Source organism: Mustela lutreola, chromosome 17 (assembly GCF_030435805.1).
Source record: "Mustela lutreola isolate mMusLut2 chromosome 17, mMusLut2.pri, whole genome shotgun sequence".
NCBI classification, from domain to species: domain Eukaryota; kingdom Metazoa; phylum Chordata; class Mammalia; order Carnivora; family Mustelidae; genus Mustela; species Mustela lutreola.
Genome location: NC_081306.1, coordinates 20,652,991 through 20,672,511, shown reverse-complemented (window position 1 = coordinate 20,672,511; position 19,521 = coordinate 20,652,991). Strand labels below are relative to the sequence as shown.

The following is a 19,521-nucleotide window of genomic DNA, read 5'->3' as shown; positions in this document are numbered from 1 at the left end:
GAAGTCTCACTACCAAGATTTTTTTTTCTTTTTTGGTTAAGTGATAGAGTTTTATTAAGCAGGGACATGTAGAAAGCCCTCCAGAGTCAGAGGGGTCCCAAGAGGGTAGCCCTCCTACCAAGAATTTATCTAGTGACACTCAGCTCTACAAAGATGTATTATCAAAACTGTTATATCAGCAAAACATTGGAAACTACCTAAATGCACAGCCATCAGGGCACTAGTCATATAAATTAAGACATACCCAAATCAGGGACCACTACCATACCATACCCAGTAAGAAGGACTGAGCTCAATCTAACACAGAACTTCTGACTTACATTAAAGTGGCAGGAAGGAGGCCTGTGTGTTTACCTACATACATAATGGGAGGGCCAGAGAGAGAGATTATACTACACTACTCTTTATGTTTAGGGGAGATACACATACACGCCCACCTCTCTAGGCCTCTATATGCACAGATCATCCCCTAAAGGATAGATAAGAAATAGTTGCCTTTGGTGAGATAATTTGGGAGAACCAAAGGTCAAGAGTTAAGGGAGATTAACTTTTCAGCTCTCTTAGTGTCTTTTTTTCTTTTCTTTTCTTTCTTTCTTTCTTTCTTTTTTTTTTTTTGTGTGTGTGGTTTGCTGTTAAACCATGTACAGAATTACTTTCTAGAAACAAAACTTTTAATAAAGCCTTTGACCCAATGACCTCACTTTTTAGAATCTATCCTATGATGCCCCCAGAAAAAGATACATTTATTGCAGCTGTACTAATGAAAAATCAAAAACAATCCAAATGTTCATCATCAGAGGAGTAGAGCAATAAATTATGGTACATCCTAGAATGAAATACTTTGCTATCAGTAGGAAAACAAGGGAAATCTGTGTGTGCTGATAAGGAAAGGCAAGTAGGGTATGTACTGTTATATAACATAACCAGGTGCTTATGTAGCTTGGTTCCATTTCTTATTCACATGTATCTGGGGGAGCCAGGGCAGCTCAGTCAGTCAAGCATCTGACTCTTGGTCAATCAGATCTTGATCTCAGGGTCCTGAGTTCAAGCCTGCAGTGGCCTCCACATTGGGCAAGGAGACTACTTAATAAAACAAAACAAAAACAGAAACAGAAACAAGAAAAAAAAAAGTGGTCATCTGTAAAGAATGAGGTGACTTTTCTATTGTTTGAATTATTTTACAGGAAATCTGCATTTCATTTGTGATAATTTTTTAAAAAGATTTTATTTTAATTATTTGACAGAAAGAGGAGGAGAACCAGACTCCCCACTGAGCAGGGAGCCAGATGTAGGACTCGGTTCTAGGACCCTGGAATATGACCCAAGCCAAAGGAAGACGTTCAACAACTAAGCCACCCAGATGTCCTATGATGATAATTTTTTAAACAAATTTATCTTTTAAAATGTTTCTTCTTCCTCCTGTGCATTTTTAAATCGACTTAAAACGAGCCTATTTCTTGCTCTTAAGCATTTCCCCATCACTATTAGTTCTTTTGTCCCCCTGAAAAGCCATGACAACCCTTCTAAACAACACCAGTCCCTGTGTTTCCTTTGCCACCAGCCTCTTTGGATACCTACAGGGAACAGAGATGACTGTCCCCAAAACACTAACTTGGCTTCCGTTCCACACAGTGAACACTCGCAAAGTGTTGTCTGAAAGAGAGATCACGCTGTACAAAGGAATGAAAGCCCTGGGCGCCCAGAGGAGCACACAGTGGCAGAGACACACCGACAGAGCCCAGACTACAGGAGACCTGCCAGAACCAATAAACAAAACAACCAGATTCTTCAACAAATGAAGTGTAAGGATCCTAGAAATTAAGATTCTTAACAGTCATACCCACTAGCTATTCCAATTGTTGGGTTGGGGGCGCTATAAAAACAAATTAGGACACATAGACCACTGGAAATCCTACTTATCTAGCAGACCTCGAGGACATGAAGAAATCATTCATTTATTTACATGTGAGAATGGCACTAGGTTTAGGTCTATCCTGTCTAACTTTTAGGAATATACATTACCAGTGGCTCACCAAGTCTGGTCAAGGAGCCGAGATACCTTTTAGAGAGGAGAGAGTCATGATGTCAAAACTATTTTCATAAAACACAAAGACATTATTACCTTTTTTACTCTCCTTCTCTCACAGAAACATAGAGGCACTTTCCAGAAGCTCTGTGACCAGTGGTATCACTGTGCTTAATAGCTAATGGAATGTGTGCTTGGTTTTCAAAAATCTGTTTCAGTATTTAATATGGCAAATACTGATAGCTCTAACCCATATTTTAAGAAATCTCCTTGGGGCCTCAACAGTTAAAATTATTCAGGAATCCAAAGACCAAAAAGTTTGAGAACACTTGCATTAAACTACTATGTCTACTTTTACACAGGATTTAAATTCTCCAAAATAAAACATTTTTTTGTAAGGGGGTGGCATGGATTGATGAGTCAGCTGGGAAAGAGCAAACATCAGGCTGACCAGAGCCCTAAACCCACAGCAATGTCTTCTCAACCTACCTCTAGAAGGCAAGTGCATACACAGACCCTTCTGCAAACACCAGGGACAACTGAAGTTGAAGTTCACATTCCTTCCCCTTTAACAACAAATGACTGTTGAACAATGTAGGAGTTTGAAGCCTTGACCCCTGCCCAGTGGGAAAATGGCATAAAGATTATGACTTCCTAACTAATAGCCTACTAATACCCAGAAGCCTGGCCAATAACATAAACAGTCAATCAGCACATGTTTTGTATATGAACTATGTACGGTTTTCCTACAATAAAGATGGAGAAAACATTAATAAAATCAAAAGAAGAACACATTTATAGTACTGTATTTACCCACCCCCCCCAAAAAAAGGCAAAAAACAAAACCACCACCGCCCACGTGTAAGTAGACTCACATAGTTCAAGCCTGTGTTGTCCAAGGGTCAATTGTCCTTCAAATTGTCTCCTTACCGAAGACAGTCCCAGGGCTTCATCTGTGTCTCCTCGCACCCAAGACAGCCTTGTGGGGAAACTGTGTGCTACCCTTTCTTGCCCTTTTCCTTCATATGGAATAACCAAATCCAAGAAACAGCCCAAACTGTTCTATTGTTCTAGAATTTGCTATTGCAAATACTGCCTGCCACAGGTGGCTGCCACTGAAAGCCCCCCCCCCCCCCCCCCGTCTCGGAGCCACCGTGGCATCTGCTCCCTCACTGGGAACCCGCCTGCACCCCACCTCCTTGTCAGCCTCCAGCATCCCAGCTGTCCCCCATCTACCTTGGCATCTGCCCTCCCTGTCCTCCAGGTTCAGCCCCTGCTCTGCACGCCAGCCGCAGGGCTGGCAGCTGAAACCCAGAGCAGCGCTCTCAAGCTGCGCCAGCCTCGCAGCCACCTGGAGGCTCCCGAGGGCGCAGGGTGCCGGCCCTGCCCGGGTCTGAGTGCAGTAGCCCCAGGGCTTCTAACAAGTCCCAGCCGCAGCCACAGCCATGGACCTCACTCTGGGGACCACCGCCACGGAGCTCCTTCTGTGACCCACGGGCCCGCTCTGCCTCCCCGGCTGTGAACCCCAGCAGTGTGGGGACAAGCTGGGAACACAGCTTCTTGGCTGTTAAGATGGAGAATGTGGCAAAAGACACTTCACCAGGTGAACGTAAGAAGAGAAAGAAACAGCGAGTAAGAACTCCATCAGCTGAGAAAGGAGAGGGACAGCAGCCTCCACCAGACTCCGCGTGCAACAGAAAGTGATTCCCGGCCCAAGCTGCCTCTCTCAGCCACATGGTTCTACCTCCATCATGCTTGGAGGCTGTGAACGGGCCATCGGCCTGAACACATCCCCTGTGTCTGCAACTGCTCCCATGCAGACTGTTGTCCTACGGGCTCCCTGAAGAGCTCCCACTTTAGAGACAGGGGCAGGGATCTTTATCTCTGGGCTCCAGATACCAAAACTCCCTCTTCCAAACCTGAGGGGCAGGAAGGAAGACTGGAGGAGGACAGGAAGGGGCCGCCCTGTCCCACATCACCACCGCGCCCCCCAGCCCCCGCTAGCAGCAAGTATTCAAAGCGCATAAGCTCACTTACCTTGGTCATCCCTCCTGCCTGCGCCGTGTTCAGTCCGGCGTGACTGGCCATTTGCGGTGAAACCTGGGTTAACGTCTCGGCCAGCACGCTGCTCGCGGCCCCCTGCATGGCCGGAGCGGGGTACGGCATCCCAGCTCCCCTTCCTCTGCCTGCGGCCCCAAGAGATCCGTTCATGACTTGCGCCTGTCCTTGCTGGGCCTGGTTCATTAAACTGTGGCCAGAGTTACTATTGAGGAGGCCCGGGTGGGTCTGGTTGAAGTTAGCGTTCATGCAGATCCCAGGTCCCGTCTGCGACGTGGCAGGGCTGCTGGTCACCAGCCCCACTTGCTTTTGTGCTTGCGGATTCAGTGCTTGGGAAGCAGGGGGAGTGGGCCCGGAGGTGCTGGCTGCCTGCTTGGGCAGGCTGGAGGCTGCAGAATCTCCCTGGTTCAGAGGGCTCTTGCCCATGGCACCCAAGCCAGCCATGTTTGCACTGTTCGGCTGCCCTTGTGCCTGGCCGCCCAGGCCTTGCTGCACGGGGCTGTTGGTGCTGACATTTCCTATTCCTGGGTTCATACTAGAGCCGCCGCCTCCGCGCAGAAGCTCCGACAGTTGTTTATGTTTGGAAGCAGCATCTGGAACAAGGTTCCCACTGTTTAAAAGGCTTAATTCTCCTCCATTGGGGATCAGCTCATCAGGAAGATCATTTTCCAAGTCAAATAATGATCCAAAATCTAGAAATTAAACAGAAATGGAAATGAGACACGAAGAAACCATAACGGCTTTCCAACTGTCATGTCACGTTACTATGATCTTAACCTAAAGAAGCACTTCACACCGAACACTAGCAGGTCTTTTTTTTTTCCCACTCTTTTCATTTTTTTTTTTTAAAAGATGTTACTTACTTATTTGAGAAAGAGGGACAATGTGTGAGAGAGAGCATAAGCAGGTGGAACTGCAGAGGGAGAGAGAGGAGGAGGAGGAGGAGGAGACTCTCCGCTGGGCAGGGAGCCCCAGGTGGGACTCGATCCCAGGACCTCGAAATCATGACCCGAGCAGAAGGCAGCTGCTTAGTGGACTGAGCCACCTAGGAGCCCCAGAACGCTAGCATGTCTTAAGCGTAATGTCAAAAGGACTTGAAACTTTGTTTGGGAAAATAAAAAAGGAAGAATATTTTTCAAATTCTGAAGAAGGAAAAGTTAAACAGAGATGAGAGGAGGGTTAGCCCCACTAGCTGTCACCACATATTCTAAAACAGTAATTAAATCGTGTGGTTTGAGGAGAATTGTACATATAAAAACTAAAGGAAATCACTGAATTTGTTAAAATGTTTTTTAAGAATATATGTGTGCAAAAAAGTAACTGGGCATCTGGTTAAATGAACAGCAATTTAGGAGAATTAAGTAAAGCCTAACTTTAAGTGATTCCATATTTAAAAGGTAAATTATTTAAAAGACCCCACTCAAGCCTAAAGAGAAAATGAGAGTTCTCCAAATGTTGAAGCTGCAGAAAATAAAGATGTATAAAGAAACTAAAAATAGTTAAAAGAAAATAGTTCAACAACTACTTGTCTCACATGAAAGGGGCTGACATCAGCCATGCAGAAGGACCGGCAGTGCACGGACTCCCAAGTATAAAGACAGAAAGGTAAGGATCAAAAAGATGAGACAGAACTGTCAAGGGAAGAGATCATCCTTCCTGGTAATCAATGACAAGTACAGCAACTTCTTCCTCCTGGTGCCTCTCAAAGTGCCATTTCTCTAACATGTGGCCTGTGTGTCATCTCTAGTCGCTGAGTGACCACACTCTCTTCAGACCACAACACCCTGGCCACTCGCGCGTGCGCGAGGGACGAGATGTGCAGAACACCACCACAGCAGGATTATGTGTAACATCAGAACACGGGTGAATACCACACGGAGGCAGGTCGGCCTCAGAACTGCAGCCCTGCCTCTGGCTCCTACTTCTTAGCTCTAAATCACCTAGACCTTCTGTGCCTCAGGGTCTTCCATCTGGAACCTGGGCGGTGATGATGGCCACCACACCTCACAGGGTTTCATGGGGACTGAATGAATGAATAAATGTAAAGCACTTCCACCGACAGTGCCTGTGGGTAGTTAAGTGTACTGTCAGTATCAGCTGTTATCCAGTAAGAGAAGGTTTAATAAATTCCATATAATCCTAGAAAACACTACACATCTGGGGTGCCTGGGTGGCTCAGTCAGTCGGGCATCCAACTATGGACTTTGGCTCAGGGTCGTGAAATCGAGCCCCATGCTCAGCACGGCGTCTGCTTGACACTATCCCTCTCCTTCTGCCCCTGCCCCCACTCACTATATTTAAAATAAATAAATAAAACCTTAAAAAAATTACACCCCTACTAAATTATGAAGACTGTAAAAATGTAGGAAAATGTCCATGTGATGTAAAAACATGCAAAGGCAGGTCAAGTAAGATCAGAACTGCAGTGTGTGCACATGGGCAGTGGCTGGTAAGGAACACCCCAAAATAAAGAGTCGCGCTGGCAGAAGTGGGGGGTGATGAATGCAGGAGGCTTTCTGCTGTTGTTGCAAACACAGCCCCCCACACTTTGAGAAAACAACTCTCTGCTCTGCGGGGTCAGACCCTAAGACCGCCTCCCCCACAACCCACTGGGGCGGCTGCTCTGAGGTTCCGCTAAGGAACAGCCACACCTTCCCAGCCACAGGAGCAGGAGTGACTGGAGAGGCCACCCCCCCAACCCCACCCCACCCCCACCCCCGTGAGCAGCTTCTCCTTGCGGGTGACACAATCCCAGCTAAGGGAGTCAACAGCAAGTTGGCCATAACATGTGGAGAAGGTCTTCCTTCTACTGGATGCTGGGGAAGAAGTCTCCCTTCCCTTCAGCACACTTCATGGTGGACCTGCGGCAGCCACCTGCACACAGGAGAGGCAGCCCGTCCCGCACACACCGCGCTGACTGCAGCACAAACTCCAACGCCGGAGCGCCCCCCACCTTCAGATTTCTCACTAGAGAAGAAAATCCATTTCCCGTCATTTAACCCATTCTAGCTGAAGTTTAACGTCACCCAAAGAAGTTCAAATTCCTTCATAAGGCATATGAGGCCATGAGGATGTGGCTCCTGATCACTTCTCACCACCCCCCCACACCTCCCGACGCACCCTACCCTCCGGCCACAACAGGGAGCTGTCACATGCAACAGAAATCCTTCTTCTGGATGTTCTCTCTCATCTACAAAGCCACACCCCTATCTCTCACTCAGATTATGTGCAATGACTACTAAGACTCTCTGGGCCATCCCTGCAGAACAGACCAGTCCTTTCTGTCAGCCTCCGGAGCTCTCTGTACATGCATGTCCAGCAAACCACCTCTAACCAGCACATACCTATTTCATCTATTTCATCCTACCCGACTATAAGGAATTAGGGATTACCTGCAACTGTACACACACACACACACACACACACACACACACGTTTCTGTACAACCTGTGAGATTAAGTTGCAGACACATGAGCCTTTCCTCCCAAGTATTAGACCATGCATCTTTTTTTTTTTAAATTCTTTTTGGTTTTGTTTTTTTGTGTTGTTGTTTTTAAATTTATTTGACAGAGAGATCACAAGTAGGCAGAGAGGCAGAGAGAGAGAGAGGAGGAAGCAGGCTCCCCGCTGAGCAGAGAGCCCAATGCGGGGCTCGATCCCAGAACCCTGGGATCATGACCTGAACTGAAGGCAGAGGTTTTAAGCCACTGAGCCACCCAAGCACCCCTCCTTTATTTTTTTTTTTTAAGATTTTATTTATTCACTTGACAGAGAGAGAGAGAGAGATCATGAGTAGGCAGAGAGGCAGAAGCAGGCTCCCCGCCTAGCAGAGAGCCTGATGCGGGGCTTGATCCCAGGACCCCAAGAACACGACCTGAGCCCAAGGCAGAGGCTTAACTCACTGAGCCATCCAGGTGCCCCAATAATGCTCTTTATTACATTTATTTTCCTGGTTTAAAATCCAATTCAGGACCCCACTGCACCTAGCTGTCATGTCTTGATCTTCCCCTTTTGTCTAGAAAGTTTCCTCCGACTTGTTCTTTCCTAATTCTGACATTTTTGAAGAAGACAGGCCAGTTGTTTTATAGAATGTCCCTCAATCTGGGGTTGCTTCCTCCTGATTACAGGACATGTGATTACGAGTCGACTCCTGGATTTGGCAGACAGCTGAGACACTGCCATGGATCAGGGCTTTGTCCTGCCAACTACCCAGCTTCTGCATCTCTAAGTGGTTTTGTGGGTTCCATTCCATAGCTTTTATGGCATGTTGCTGTCCTGAATCTGGATAATTCCACTAAGGTCTCCAGATAAAAAGAACACATTGGGGGCGGGGATGGAGAACACATGAAATAAAGTAAAAAGAAAACAAACAACTCTCCAACATGCTTCTGTTGCCTTCCAGACTTTGTCCACAGGCATGCACATTTTTACTCTGTATCCTTTCTTTCTCATTTTTTTTAAAGATTTTATTTATTTATTTGACAGAAATCACAAGTAGGCCGAGAGGCAGGCAGAGAGAGAAGAGGAAGCAGGCTCCCTGCTGAGCAGAGAGCCCGATTTGGGGCTCGATCCCAGGACCCCGGGATCATGACCTGAGCCACCCAGACGCCCCCTTTCTTTCTTCTTTAGAAGATTTTAAGTAATGTCTACACCCAACATGGGGCTCGAACTCATGACGCCAAGAACAGGAGTCACATGCTCTGCCAGCTAAGCCAGCCAGGCACCCCTACTCTGTATTCGTAAAACTAAACCAAACTGCAGCGTGTGTGTGATTTTAATGCAATGCTCCTCAATCTGGGCGCATGAAAAGGAAACTTCATCTAAACCAGCATGAGGAGCCATTATGACAGAGACCGAGTTTCCTTTCCATTTGCCAGGGAGGGGGTGAAGAGCCGGCGGCAAGCACTGTACATCTTAGAAGGAAACGAACTGCAAATACTTTCAGTAGGGATCAACCTTCCAAAGCTCCAAGTGACTCCTCCCCATGTCTCGAAGCACTCACCCACAGAGGGGGGCTGGGCCTGGACCAGAGCAGGTGACCCCAAATGAACAGTGCCAGAGTCCACTTCCCCAACTCCAGGGTGGCAACGGAGCTGAGGAAGGAAAAGGCACACCTGGAGGTGGGACACGCGCATTCAAATCCGAGCTCCATCAGCCAGCCCGCGTCCTTGAGCAAACTGCCCAACCTCTGGTCCCACTTCCCCCAACCACGCCGCAGGGACAATATCCCAGAGTTACACGGTGAGAACTGGAACAGGTTATCTTACTCTATTCTTGCAGACAAACTTCAAAATTTCCTCCCTTTCATAATTCACCCACCATCCTGCCACTCTCAAATTTACCCATTTGGTCTTTCTTAATGGTTTACTGTAGCTGCACTCCACACGCACGTTTGACTCTGACAGTTGTCACGGGTGGTATGTCTTGGGCTCAGTTTTGGTTTGTGCTGCTCTGCCACACTTTGTCCACCTCTACCACTTTTCTCACCCTATTTCAGTCCAAACACCTCTCACAGCTGTTTGGCTGTGGAAAGAACGAACTAACTCTGCTTACGTCCTCACCTACTGGTCCAACGGCGTGTGCGCGCATCCGCGAGCAAACGCACAAGGAGGGCATCTTTGTAAGAAGAGAAGATGGGCTGTGTAGGCTGTGCAGAGGGCCACCCCCACTCAGAGCGCCATCTCTCTTCTTCCTGTGACTGTCTCCACGTACATACTCTCCATCTCACAAAACGGACAAAGGAAGAGTGAAGGAGGAAAGCCAGGATATTGCAACATCCCCACTGATGCTTTCTACACACCAAAGTGTCCCAATGCACGGTTGCGCAACACCAATCTGAAGCACCGGAGGTTCTGAAGGTTCAAGATTGAGCATCACCACTCCTGATCCTAGGTAGCTTCCCTTTCTTTCCTCCACCAAGTCACCAGTGGCCCCAGGAGGGAGCAGAGCTGAGGCTGAACGAGATTCATGGGACCCTGCTTTCTAGGGGCTCAACCTTGGCAGGAGACATCTCCCTCACACAGCAAACACAGCCTGTCACGTGGACGCAGCCTCCAGGAATTTTCTCTCTTCTGGGGCTCTTTGGCTGCCAACCCAGACTCCGTCCCTTTCATTAAGCTGAGTTGGGAAAAGAGGAGCTACCGGTTTCCCCGTCTCTGTCACACTCATACAAGGCTGGGGCACCCACCGCACAGCAGATCTTCGTCAAGCACGATCACAAGGGACCACTTTCGGACCGCTCAGAGAAACCTCACTCCGGGAAACAATCCCTGCTCAACACCGGAAGACAAGGCATCCTAAACATGTACTAAGATCCATTCTTAGCCATCATTACCAGAAGTCTGTATTTCACCTTAAACAAGAGATGAACTACAATCAGGCACTCTGAAAAAAGCTCTCCATCTTACAGATCAAACACCAGAAAGAGGCTGAATCCACCTGCCCAGCCTGTACCATGTGAAAACAGTTTTGTTTGAAGAGCCTGTTCAAATGCAGCTAAGCAAATAAATCATTCACAAAACACATCCTTCCTTAGATTTTTCTAACAACTCGCTTTCTTTTGTAATACTTAATTTTCTTCCCTTTGAATGGCAACTGGGGCCCCAAATTCTCTGACTGGCAGAACTGATTTTTCTGTGCCAATGTATATAAACTAGTTTATCAAATCCTGTATTAGCCAGAAGTAGGAACTCTTCTATAGACTTTGCAGACATAATGAGTCTTAAAATCATATTATCAACTCTCGGTTATAACTCACAAGGCTGTTAAGGACCATGAAAGAGGGATCAGGCCCCCCACAAACAGCTCCACCCTGAATAAGCCAATGAATTCCAAAGAGAGCCAAAGTGACAGGATACAAAGTAACACTGTTAACATTTTACTTGTTTAGAAGATATGAAGTAGTAACCCAAACATTTATTACTGGTTTAGTAAAAAAGAAACAAAGAAAACAAAATTCAATAATGAATTCTCTTAAAATGCTTCCCTGTTCCACTCATCCTTCTCTTAACCTCCCCCTCTTTCCTGCAGGGGCCAGTCAGGTTACTCCTCCCTCTGTATACACCTCGGCATCCTGCGGTCCATGTGAAGACTAAATGGCCTAACACAGAGTAAGAGATATTGCCTGAAAATCAAACCTAAGAGTAAGAGTTTAGGTGCTGGTTCATGTTCGTGTTTCTCTACTCTTGAGCATGAGACCTCCCCACCCCCCCAGACGCCTCCTCTCCCCCACCCGCGCCCATTTCTCAGGCCAGCCCTCCTTCTCTGTGAAAAAGTTTGTTTTTCCTTCCATCATCTTTTTACATGTTCTTTAGCATTACTTGTACTATAACTCTGACTATTCAAATCCTTCTTTTAAACCCTAGAAAGGCTAAGCACTTTTATTCATCAAACCTGGAAATTTTTACAAAAAGAATTTTAATTCCTAAGTAAAAACTGGATACAAAAATTAATCCAAAAAGGGTGATGCATTCTGAAAAACCTCCCATCTGAACAAGAGGAATCCACAGAACAGAAAGCACTTTCATAGGATTCTAAATTCTTAGATGATCTGGAGACCATTCAAGACCTCCATGGTGTATTTATCAATATACTAACAGGGAGACACTCCTAACACAGGAACCACAGCCTGGTCCTGACTCAGGCCCTGCTCTGTCACTTACTCTGTCTACACCCTCTGACGCAGGAATGAAATTGTACCACATGTACACAGTACTTAGCCTGGCATGCAGTAAGGACTCGACACTTATCAGTCACTATCTGCCGCAGCACCATCTTCCAAGGATGCTATGACATAGGGCTGGTACAGGGTTCGTGCTCAGTGATTGTCACTTCTCTAAGGTAAAGTCCTAATAATTTGTGACAATGCTAGTGCAAGTAAAGCTTACTCTGCTTTAAAAAATGGTGGGGACTGTACAAATAAATAATGGGTCAACTCTTCAGCAACACGGAATTAACATTTTTTAAAAGGAAAAGAGGGGCACCCGGGTGGCTCCATCAGTTGGAAGTCTGCCTTTGGCTCAAGTCACCATCCCAGAGTCCTGGGATCAAGCCCCACATTGGGCTCCCTGCTCAGTGGGGAGTCTGCTTGCCCTCTACCTCTGCCCCGCCCCCTGCTTGTGCTCTTTTGCTTGCTGTCTCTCAAATAAATAAAAATCTTAAAAAAAAAAAAAAAAAAAAGGAAAAGAAAACAACACTGTTTTCTTAGCATTTAGGCCATTACAAATAGTTTTGCAGGGGCAGGGTAGAGGGGGAGGGAGAGAGAGGAGCCCAATGTGGGGCTCAATCTCACGACTCTGAGAACATGACCTGAGCCAAAATGAAGAATGAGACTCTGAATGGACTGCACCACCCAGGCGCCCCACTAATAATTTCTATGTAGGCATTTAAGCTAGTTCCCAAAAGACATCTAACTTTTTTTTTTTTTTTAACAATGACTATTAGGAAATAATTAAAGTAAATTCCCTCTTAAATCTTCTGTGATTCAAGCTTTTTATGCAGATACACTACCCCCTAATTAGTACAGAATAATGAGATTTTACTTCATTCGGAACAGTGATCTATTGAACGCAGAGTCCCGCCTCTCCGCAGAATCGCAGAATCGCTATCTGCTCAGGAGCCAGAGCGGACTTGGCTGAGCGATCTGCCTCCCTGGGGCCTTCCTACCGTGGGCACACTTCCTGGCTCCTGGGACTTCGCTCCCTGCAGGGCTAAAGGGGCTTATCTGAGACTCGAACAAAAGTCTGCCCCTCAGAGGATTATAATCTAATTGAGGAAGAGAGGCCACGGACACCAATTTACATGCAAGCAGAAAAAGGGAGTAAACAGAGGCAAGAAAGGCTTCAGATGACAGGGCGACTCTGAGCAGATCTTGAGAAGGAAAGACGCTGAGAAATACTGCACGTGGACAGGGCGGAGAAGGGAGCCGAGCAGACAGAACAAGCCGACCGCTATGCCTCTGGTGGGTTTCAACTCCAGCATGGCTTGCTTCCCTCTGCAGGCGTGCAGGTGTGGTTCGGGAGGGAGGGACCCCACCAGAGCACTTTACATGAAGAAAGGCCTTCCTGGGCACCTGGGTGGCTCAGTGGGTTAAGCCTCTGCCTTCCACTCAGGTCATGATCTCAGGGTCCTGGGATCGAGCCCCGCATCAGGCTCTCTGCTTTCCACGGAGCCTGCTTCCTCCTCTCTCTCTGCCTGCCTCTCTGCCTGCTTGTGATCTCTGTCTATCAAATAAATAAATAAAATCTTAAAAACAACAACAGCAAAAAAAGAAAGGCCTTCTTAGGGGGGGAAGATCCATTGTCAGTGTCACTCATCATTCAGAGAAGAGTGCATGAAAATAAATAAATAAATAAATGCCCAAAGTCTACTCGCTAATGTAAGCATTGGGTTGCAAGTTGTAAAGCAATTCACTTATTCGACCCAAATATATATATATATATATAGCTAATTTATGGGACAAATATTCCTATTACCAAAGAATCCATCCTGGTGGACTCTTAGACGGAAACCTCCTCAGTCAGTACCTACCTGTGAATCTTTAGACACCACGAACTGCACAGTCTCAAGTGAGGGGAGGACAGCACGCTGCTGCAGTAGACGACCCTCACTGGAACGGAACTACAATACCTCAGAAACTGTGATGTAAGTCACAAGGAAAAAACCTGGATTATAAAAATGCCCTCTATATAATTTTTCAAGAAAAAGTCTGCCCAAGAAGGATAGAGTCTACTTTGTATCATCATTTACTATTCAAATTTGAGCATTTTCTTTTCTTATTCACAAATGCATTTCATGGTTACTCTTTTCAGAGACCAAGAAATCTTGCTTCCCTAAATGTTTGCTATTTACCTTTCCCTTAAGGAACTCAAGACAGTCCTGACTGCAAGTCCTGTCACCCTAGACCTGAATCACCAGAGTCCTGGAATCACAGCCAGCCTCCTATCCTCACTCCACACACTCACAAGTTGCAGAAAGTGCCACTTCTGAGAGCTAGGACTACGTGTGGTTTGTGTGCTGTCTCCCTCAGCCTTGTAGGATGGAGATTTTGAAGCCTTTTTAAGACAAAGGTGGGACAGAAGATGCTGTCACAGCAGCAAGCCACCACTAAACCAAACACAATTCCCTCAGCGGCCCCCCCAAATGGTAACCAGATGATCTGGAGCAGAAGGAGCAGAAAGGGGTTCACTGTTTACCACCACCACAGCCGAGGGGGCTCCAAGACCTAAGTGAGGGGTTGTCATCAGCTGCCGATCCACTCTGCATCTCCAGAGTCCTGGAGGATGAGCGAGGTTGGTAGCTGAGCTAGGATCGAACCTCTGCAGAAACCACCCCAGGACTCTTCAAACTATCTGGCTACCGTGTAAGGAATAAGCCGGAGACACCCAGAGAGACAGGTCCTCTGGCCCAAATGCTGGGGGCTATGACCAGCAGGCAGCAACACCGAGTCAGGAGAAAGGGGGAAGACCACCGTCTGCACTTGCGGTGTCAGTGCACAGCATATAAAAGCGAGCTTGTGTGTAGCCGACAGGAGCGCCGCTGGCAGGAAGTGAATGTATTGAGTCCAAAAAGTACACCAACATCCAGACAACAGAGTATAATTCAGCACTCGAAAGAAATGAGCCACCAGGCCACAAAAGGACACGGAAGCACCTTCAATGCATATGACTACATGGAAGACGCCAATCTGAAAAGCTTACAGACTGTGTGGTTCCATCTACCTGATGCCCTGGAGAAGCGGAGAAGGCAAAACTATGGAGACAGTAAAAAGGTCAGCAGCTTGGTTGGGGGACGGTTTGGACAGGTGGGAGCCCAGGCGGTTTTTAAGACAAAACCAGGAACATACTCTGTATAATACAATGATGGATACATGTCAGGATCCATTTGTCCCAACAGAATGTGCAACACCAAGAGCCTAAGGTAAAGTGACGCCAAGTGTCCAAGTGTTCGTGTAGGTTCCTCAGCTATGACAAACACGTGCAAGTGGGATGGCCCGTAATGGGGAAGGCTTGCACGTGGGGGCTGGGGGGTTTGAGAAATCTCTGTATGCCACCCTCAATTTTACCATGAACCTAAAGCTGCTCTAAAAAAGGTCTTCATGGGAAAGAGCACCACAGAATTATAGCTAAGTTGCAAGTGATGGAGATGTACAATATGATGGAGAATCACAAGCTGGAGAGTAACTCGACCGTCCGTCAACGAGACTATGTTAGTAACTAATACACCCCAGACACGCAGCGAGGGCGATGCTGGATATGAGTGTGAGGCTTCTCAAGCTTCAAGAATCCTCCAACATGCACGCACTGGGGAGGACAATGTGATGATATGATCACAATTACCAGTGCATATTCCTTTTAACCATCACTTCCCTGTTTAGGAATCTGTTCTACAGAGACACACACGACCATGTAGGACTATTCATTACAGCCCTGTTTGTGCAAGAACAAGACTGGATGTAACCTCAACACCCATCAGTGGGGAGCAGATTAAAGCCATTACGGCACGAATCTTGTAATGGACACCAGCGACCGTGGAAGGAGCTGACGCCGTCCTCCTCATGCCGCCATGCACCGGGGTGCAGCATGTGTGCGGCAGGCCACCTCCAGGAGAGGAGACGGTAGGAAGCGGGCGAGGGAGCCAAGAACAGACCGTGTCTGCTCCACAAGATAGGAGGGGTGCACAAGCTACGCACAGTGGTTACCCGGGGGCACCAGGCAGAGGGAGGAAGGGAGGGAGGCTTTCACTCTACAGCTTTATGTCCTCTGATTTTTGAACCCTGTGAATGAACGAATCATTTAAGTAATTAAGAAAATTGATTTTTTACGGCAGCCCCTGGGGTGTCCAGGCCCAGGTGATGAGTTTCATTCAGCCCGGATGATGACACCCAGAACACTTCCAGTTGGGAGCGTTTGTAGTTTGAAGAGGAAATTTGAAACGGGCTCAGTATTAGTTTAAAATAGTTTTAGTGTTCACATGAGCTTAAAAGGCAGGAAAAGAAAAAATACTTTAAAGAAGGATTTTTCAAAAACTACTGTTTTTTTTTTTCCTAAAGGTAAGTTACAATCTATATAGGATATTTTGCACCCAACGTAATAATGAGATGATGTTGCCCATATTGGGAAAGCGGGCAGCAGCTTGAAATACTCAAACATTAGGTGGCCGTAAGGTCCCACAGCTTCCAGCTCATCCATGGAGAAACCTCTAATAGAAAGGGTTCTGTTAGAACTGGAGTTGTAACAAAGGAAGTGGTAACTGGACATCGCACTAAAACACGATCACATTTTCCTATCTTTGGATGACACCTCCAAGTTAATTTACACTTGTTCAAATCCTTCTTGCTAGAGGTCCAAGGGTTTTGCAACAGAACTAATCAAAACTGCACCTGTCGCCATTTAACAAAGTCTTCTAATCACAAAGACTAAGATGTTTTGCTTTGGATTTGATTTACTTTCACTAGTTTTGTGATGAAATTACGATGTTTATGGACCTTTTATTAAGCATTCAGAAGACTATAAAGTGCAAAGTGGAGAGCTCCCCAAACATCTTCAGCCCCCCGGTACCGAGAAAAAGAATTTCTAGAGATTACCTTCTGGAAATCTACGTACACCCACTTTTTACTCCTAATAAGGACCTAATTAACATGTACGTTTTCCCTCCTTTTTAAATTTAGTAACCCTCAGACTTCTCTTCCTTTGGAAGGGAAGATTGCTTTCCCTTCCCCAAACTGCCACAGCAGGGGAGTTAGCCACTCCTCTCCTGAAGGACCCTTCCGTCACCTTCATGTTTTGCCAACTGTAGGTCAATTAACTAAATTAATGAAAGGTCTGGAGTTAACGTGAACATTCTTAGAAGTCCTACCAAACAAGAGACTGATTTTTACTTTATCTGCTTGGTGTACAAGTAGGTTGTTATGCCAGAGATATGTGTGTATCATTAATTAATAAGGTGACTAATAAAAACCTCTGGTTTTGGGAATCTCTTCCAGAAACTGGGAAACTATAACAGAGATTTGGTGCGAACTGGTTGCATGATGTGTAACATAATGACAGTAACAAAACCTCCGACAGTCTTCAGGGTGACACCAAATTCATGTTTTTTACAAACTTCAATTCTTCCTATTTATAGTACAGTGAAAACATTAAAATCATTTTGTGTTAAGTACAGCACCAAGATATTTTATCTTAAAAAAAAGGGGGGGGGGGATTTTTAGAATGAAGCCTGCTTTTCAAACATGAGTATCTGCACCAGCTCTGAGATACTTCTCCGTGAGGAGTACATGGACATGTACGCTGTGCCACTCTGGTAGGAAGAGCACAAGAGAGCACATGCTGCCACCCGCACAGCGAGTTCTAGAAAAGCGCACAAGTGGCCAGCACGGGCTGCCTCCAGGGAGGTGGCCTGAGGGCTCGGGAGGCAGCACCTTCTTTTGTGCTGTTTACAAGTTTGAGCCCTATGAATAAGTTACCCATACTGAAAACGATTTTTTAAAAAGCTTTTGAAAGAAAATTATGTTTGTACAAAAAATTCCTAACATCTTAAATAAGTACATGAATTCTGATTCATGGGGCTTTTCCTCTCACAAACAGGGCTTGGGGTAAGAGAAGGCAGTTGTCAACTCTCCCAGCAGATAGGAACACGGATGGAAAAATACATTCTGGGAAAAGCTTATTTAGATTTCTGGAGAACAAGTCACGGTTGCTTCCTCCAAATACCCTGGACACAATGGGTCTCTCAAATTTTGTATTGTTTTTCAAACCCTAAAAAGATGATCTGGGCTCCCTGGTCTGACACCGGAGGCTCTCCACAACCTTACCTTGCCTTCGGGTGCCCAGACTGACTCCCACAACAGTCCTTCCTCTATGAAGAAGGTTCCCTGACCTCGGGCCCGGAAGCCTCCCGTCACAGTGCTGGTCACCACAGCCTCGCAGTCTCCCACACAGAGTAAGAACATATCGCCGATTCGAGTGACATAAGCATTTAAATCTTTGTTGCCTCCAAGAATGAAGCAGTACAGTGGAGACTGGCCCAGCTCCCCACCACCACACCCAGAGCAGGACCACCCTGGCAATCTCTGCCTCTCAGAAGCAAGACCAGGTGACCTCTGACTGGTAGCCCAGGGAGTGTAAACCAACAATAGAACTGGTTTCTGCAAAAACTATTACCTGCTCAGGACTCTCTATTCCAGACCTTCACAATGGCTATTTACGCTGTTTCCTACACCTGGAACCGTCCAGTACTCTCCACCCCCATCTGGTGTCCATCAGCAGGTCTCCACGCAAGTGACACCTCTCCCAGAAGGCCTTCCAAGACCTTTTGGAGCAGACTCTGTCCTCTGCCCCCACCGTGCATGGGCACATCATGCCTAGAGACCTCCCCTCTGAGGTCCGAGGTCACACCGAACTACAGCCGAACCCCCAGGAAGGCAGACACTGTATCTCCAGGGCTGACACCACAGTGTAATAAATATTTTCTAAATGGAAAGTCCTACATCTAAAGTAACAAATACTTTTGAAAGTGTCTTTAGAAGATGGTCCCTTGGAAGAAACTTCGTCATAATTATCTTCAACTATTAATGAATGACATAAATAAACACACTGAGGGGGGTGCCACTAGCCATGTGCTGCTGTTGACATGCACATTAATTAAAATTAAACAAAATTTGAAATTTATTTCCTGAATCACATTAGTAACTGGTGATTCCAGTGCTGGGCAGTGCAGATCAGAACACGGCACCATCACCTAAAGTTCTACTGCATGCTGCTCACTCGAATACCACAAGAACACGGGCATTTCAGATGTACCAATCGGCCTTCTTAGAAGAAATCAGTTTTTCCTTCCACTTTCAAAGTCTGAGAAAGTTACCAGAGTACGCTAAAACAGCCAACTATCTCCCAATAATTCAAATGATTCTCTTAAGATTTTTAAAGAGAAGTTCAACCGTGGGCAGACAATGCTCTTCTGCAAACAGAACCCAACCCCATCATTACTAGAGGCACAACGAAGACAGCACAGAAGGTCTATGAGAGCTTCATGCCATTTCGTCATAGTCAGTGAAAGTTGTTTACTAAAAATAAAAGATTTAATGTAAAGACACCCACAAATTAGAAGAAAGGCTCTTTGTCCACCATGAGACAGTTTTTTGCCAGCAAAACCACAAATCACCACACCCGAACTATCCAGGAGAATGGAAAGGAGTAAACTCCATTCCAACAGCTTCCAGGACAGAATCTGCAGGAGAGACAATCCCCCACAACGGCAGAAGCCTCGCTCTGAAGTGAACGCCACCAACACTTCTTTCATCCCATCGACCTGACTAAACTGCACCATGATCCTGAGGCCATTTCTCCCCTAACACTGGTTTTAGAAAAAGACTGTTTTTATGATTTCTCCACACTTGCTTTTCCTTTTTCACTAAGTCCTAACCTAAATCAACTCCTCGT

At 46.3% G+C, this 19,521-nt stretch overlaps 1 protein-coding gene across 2 annotated transcripts in view; it reads right to left on the bottom strand.

The window, feature by feature from the left end:
* The window catches only part of CREBBP (CREB binding protein), a 124,812-nt gene that overhangs the window by 96,928 nt on the left and 8,363 nt on the right, over positions 1 to 19,521 (bottom strand). For both annotated transcript variants that reach the window (XM_059155206.1, XM_059155208.1), the window contains exon 2: positions 4,064 to 4,776. In XM_059155206.1, coding sequence (XP_059011189.1) covers positions 4,064 to 4,776 — 713 coding nt within the window. The remainder of the gene's footprint in view (positions 1 to 4,063; positions 4,777 to 19,521) is intronic.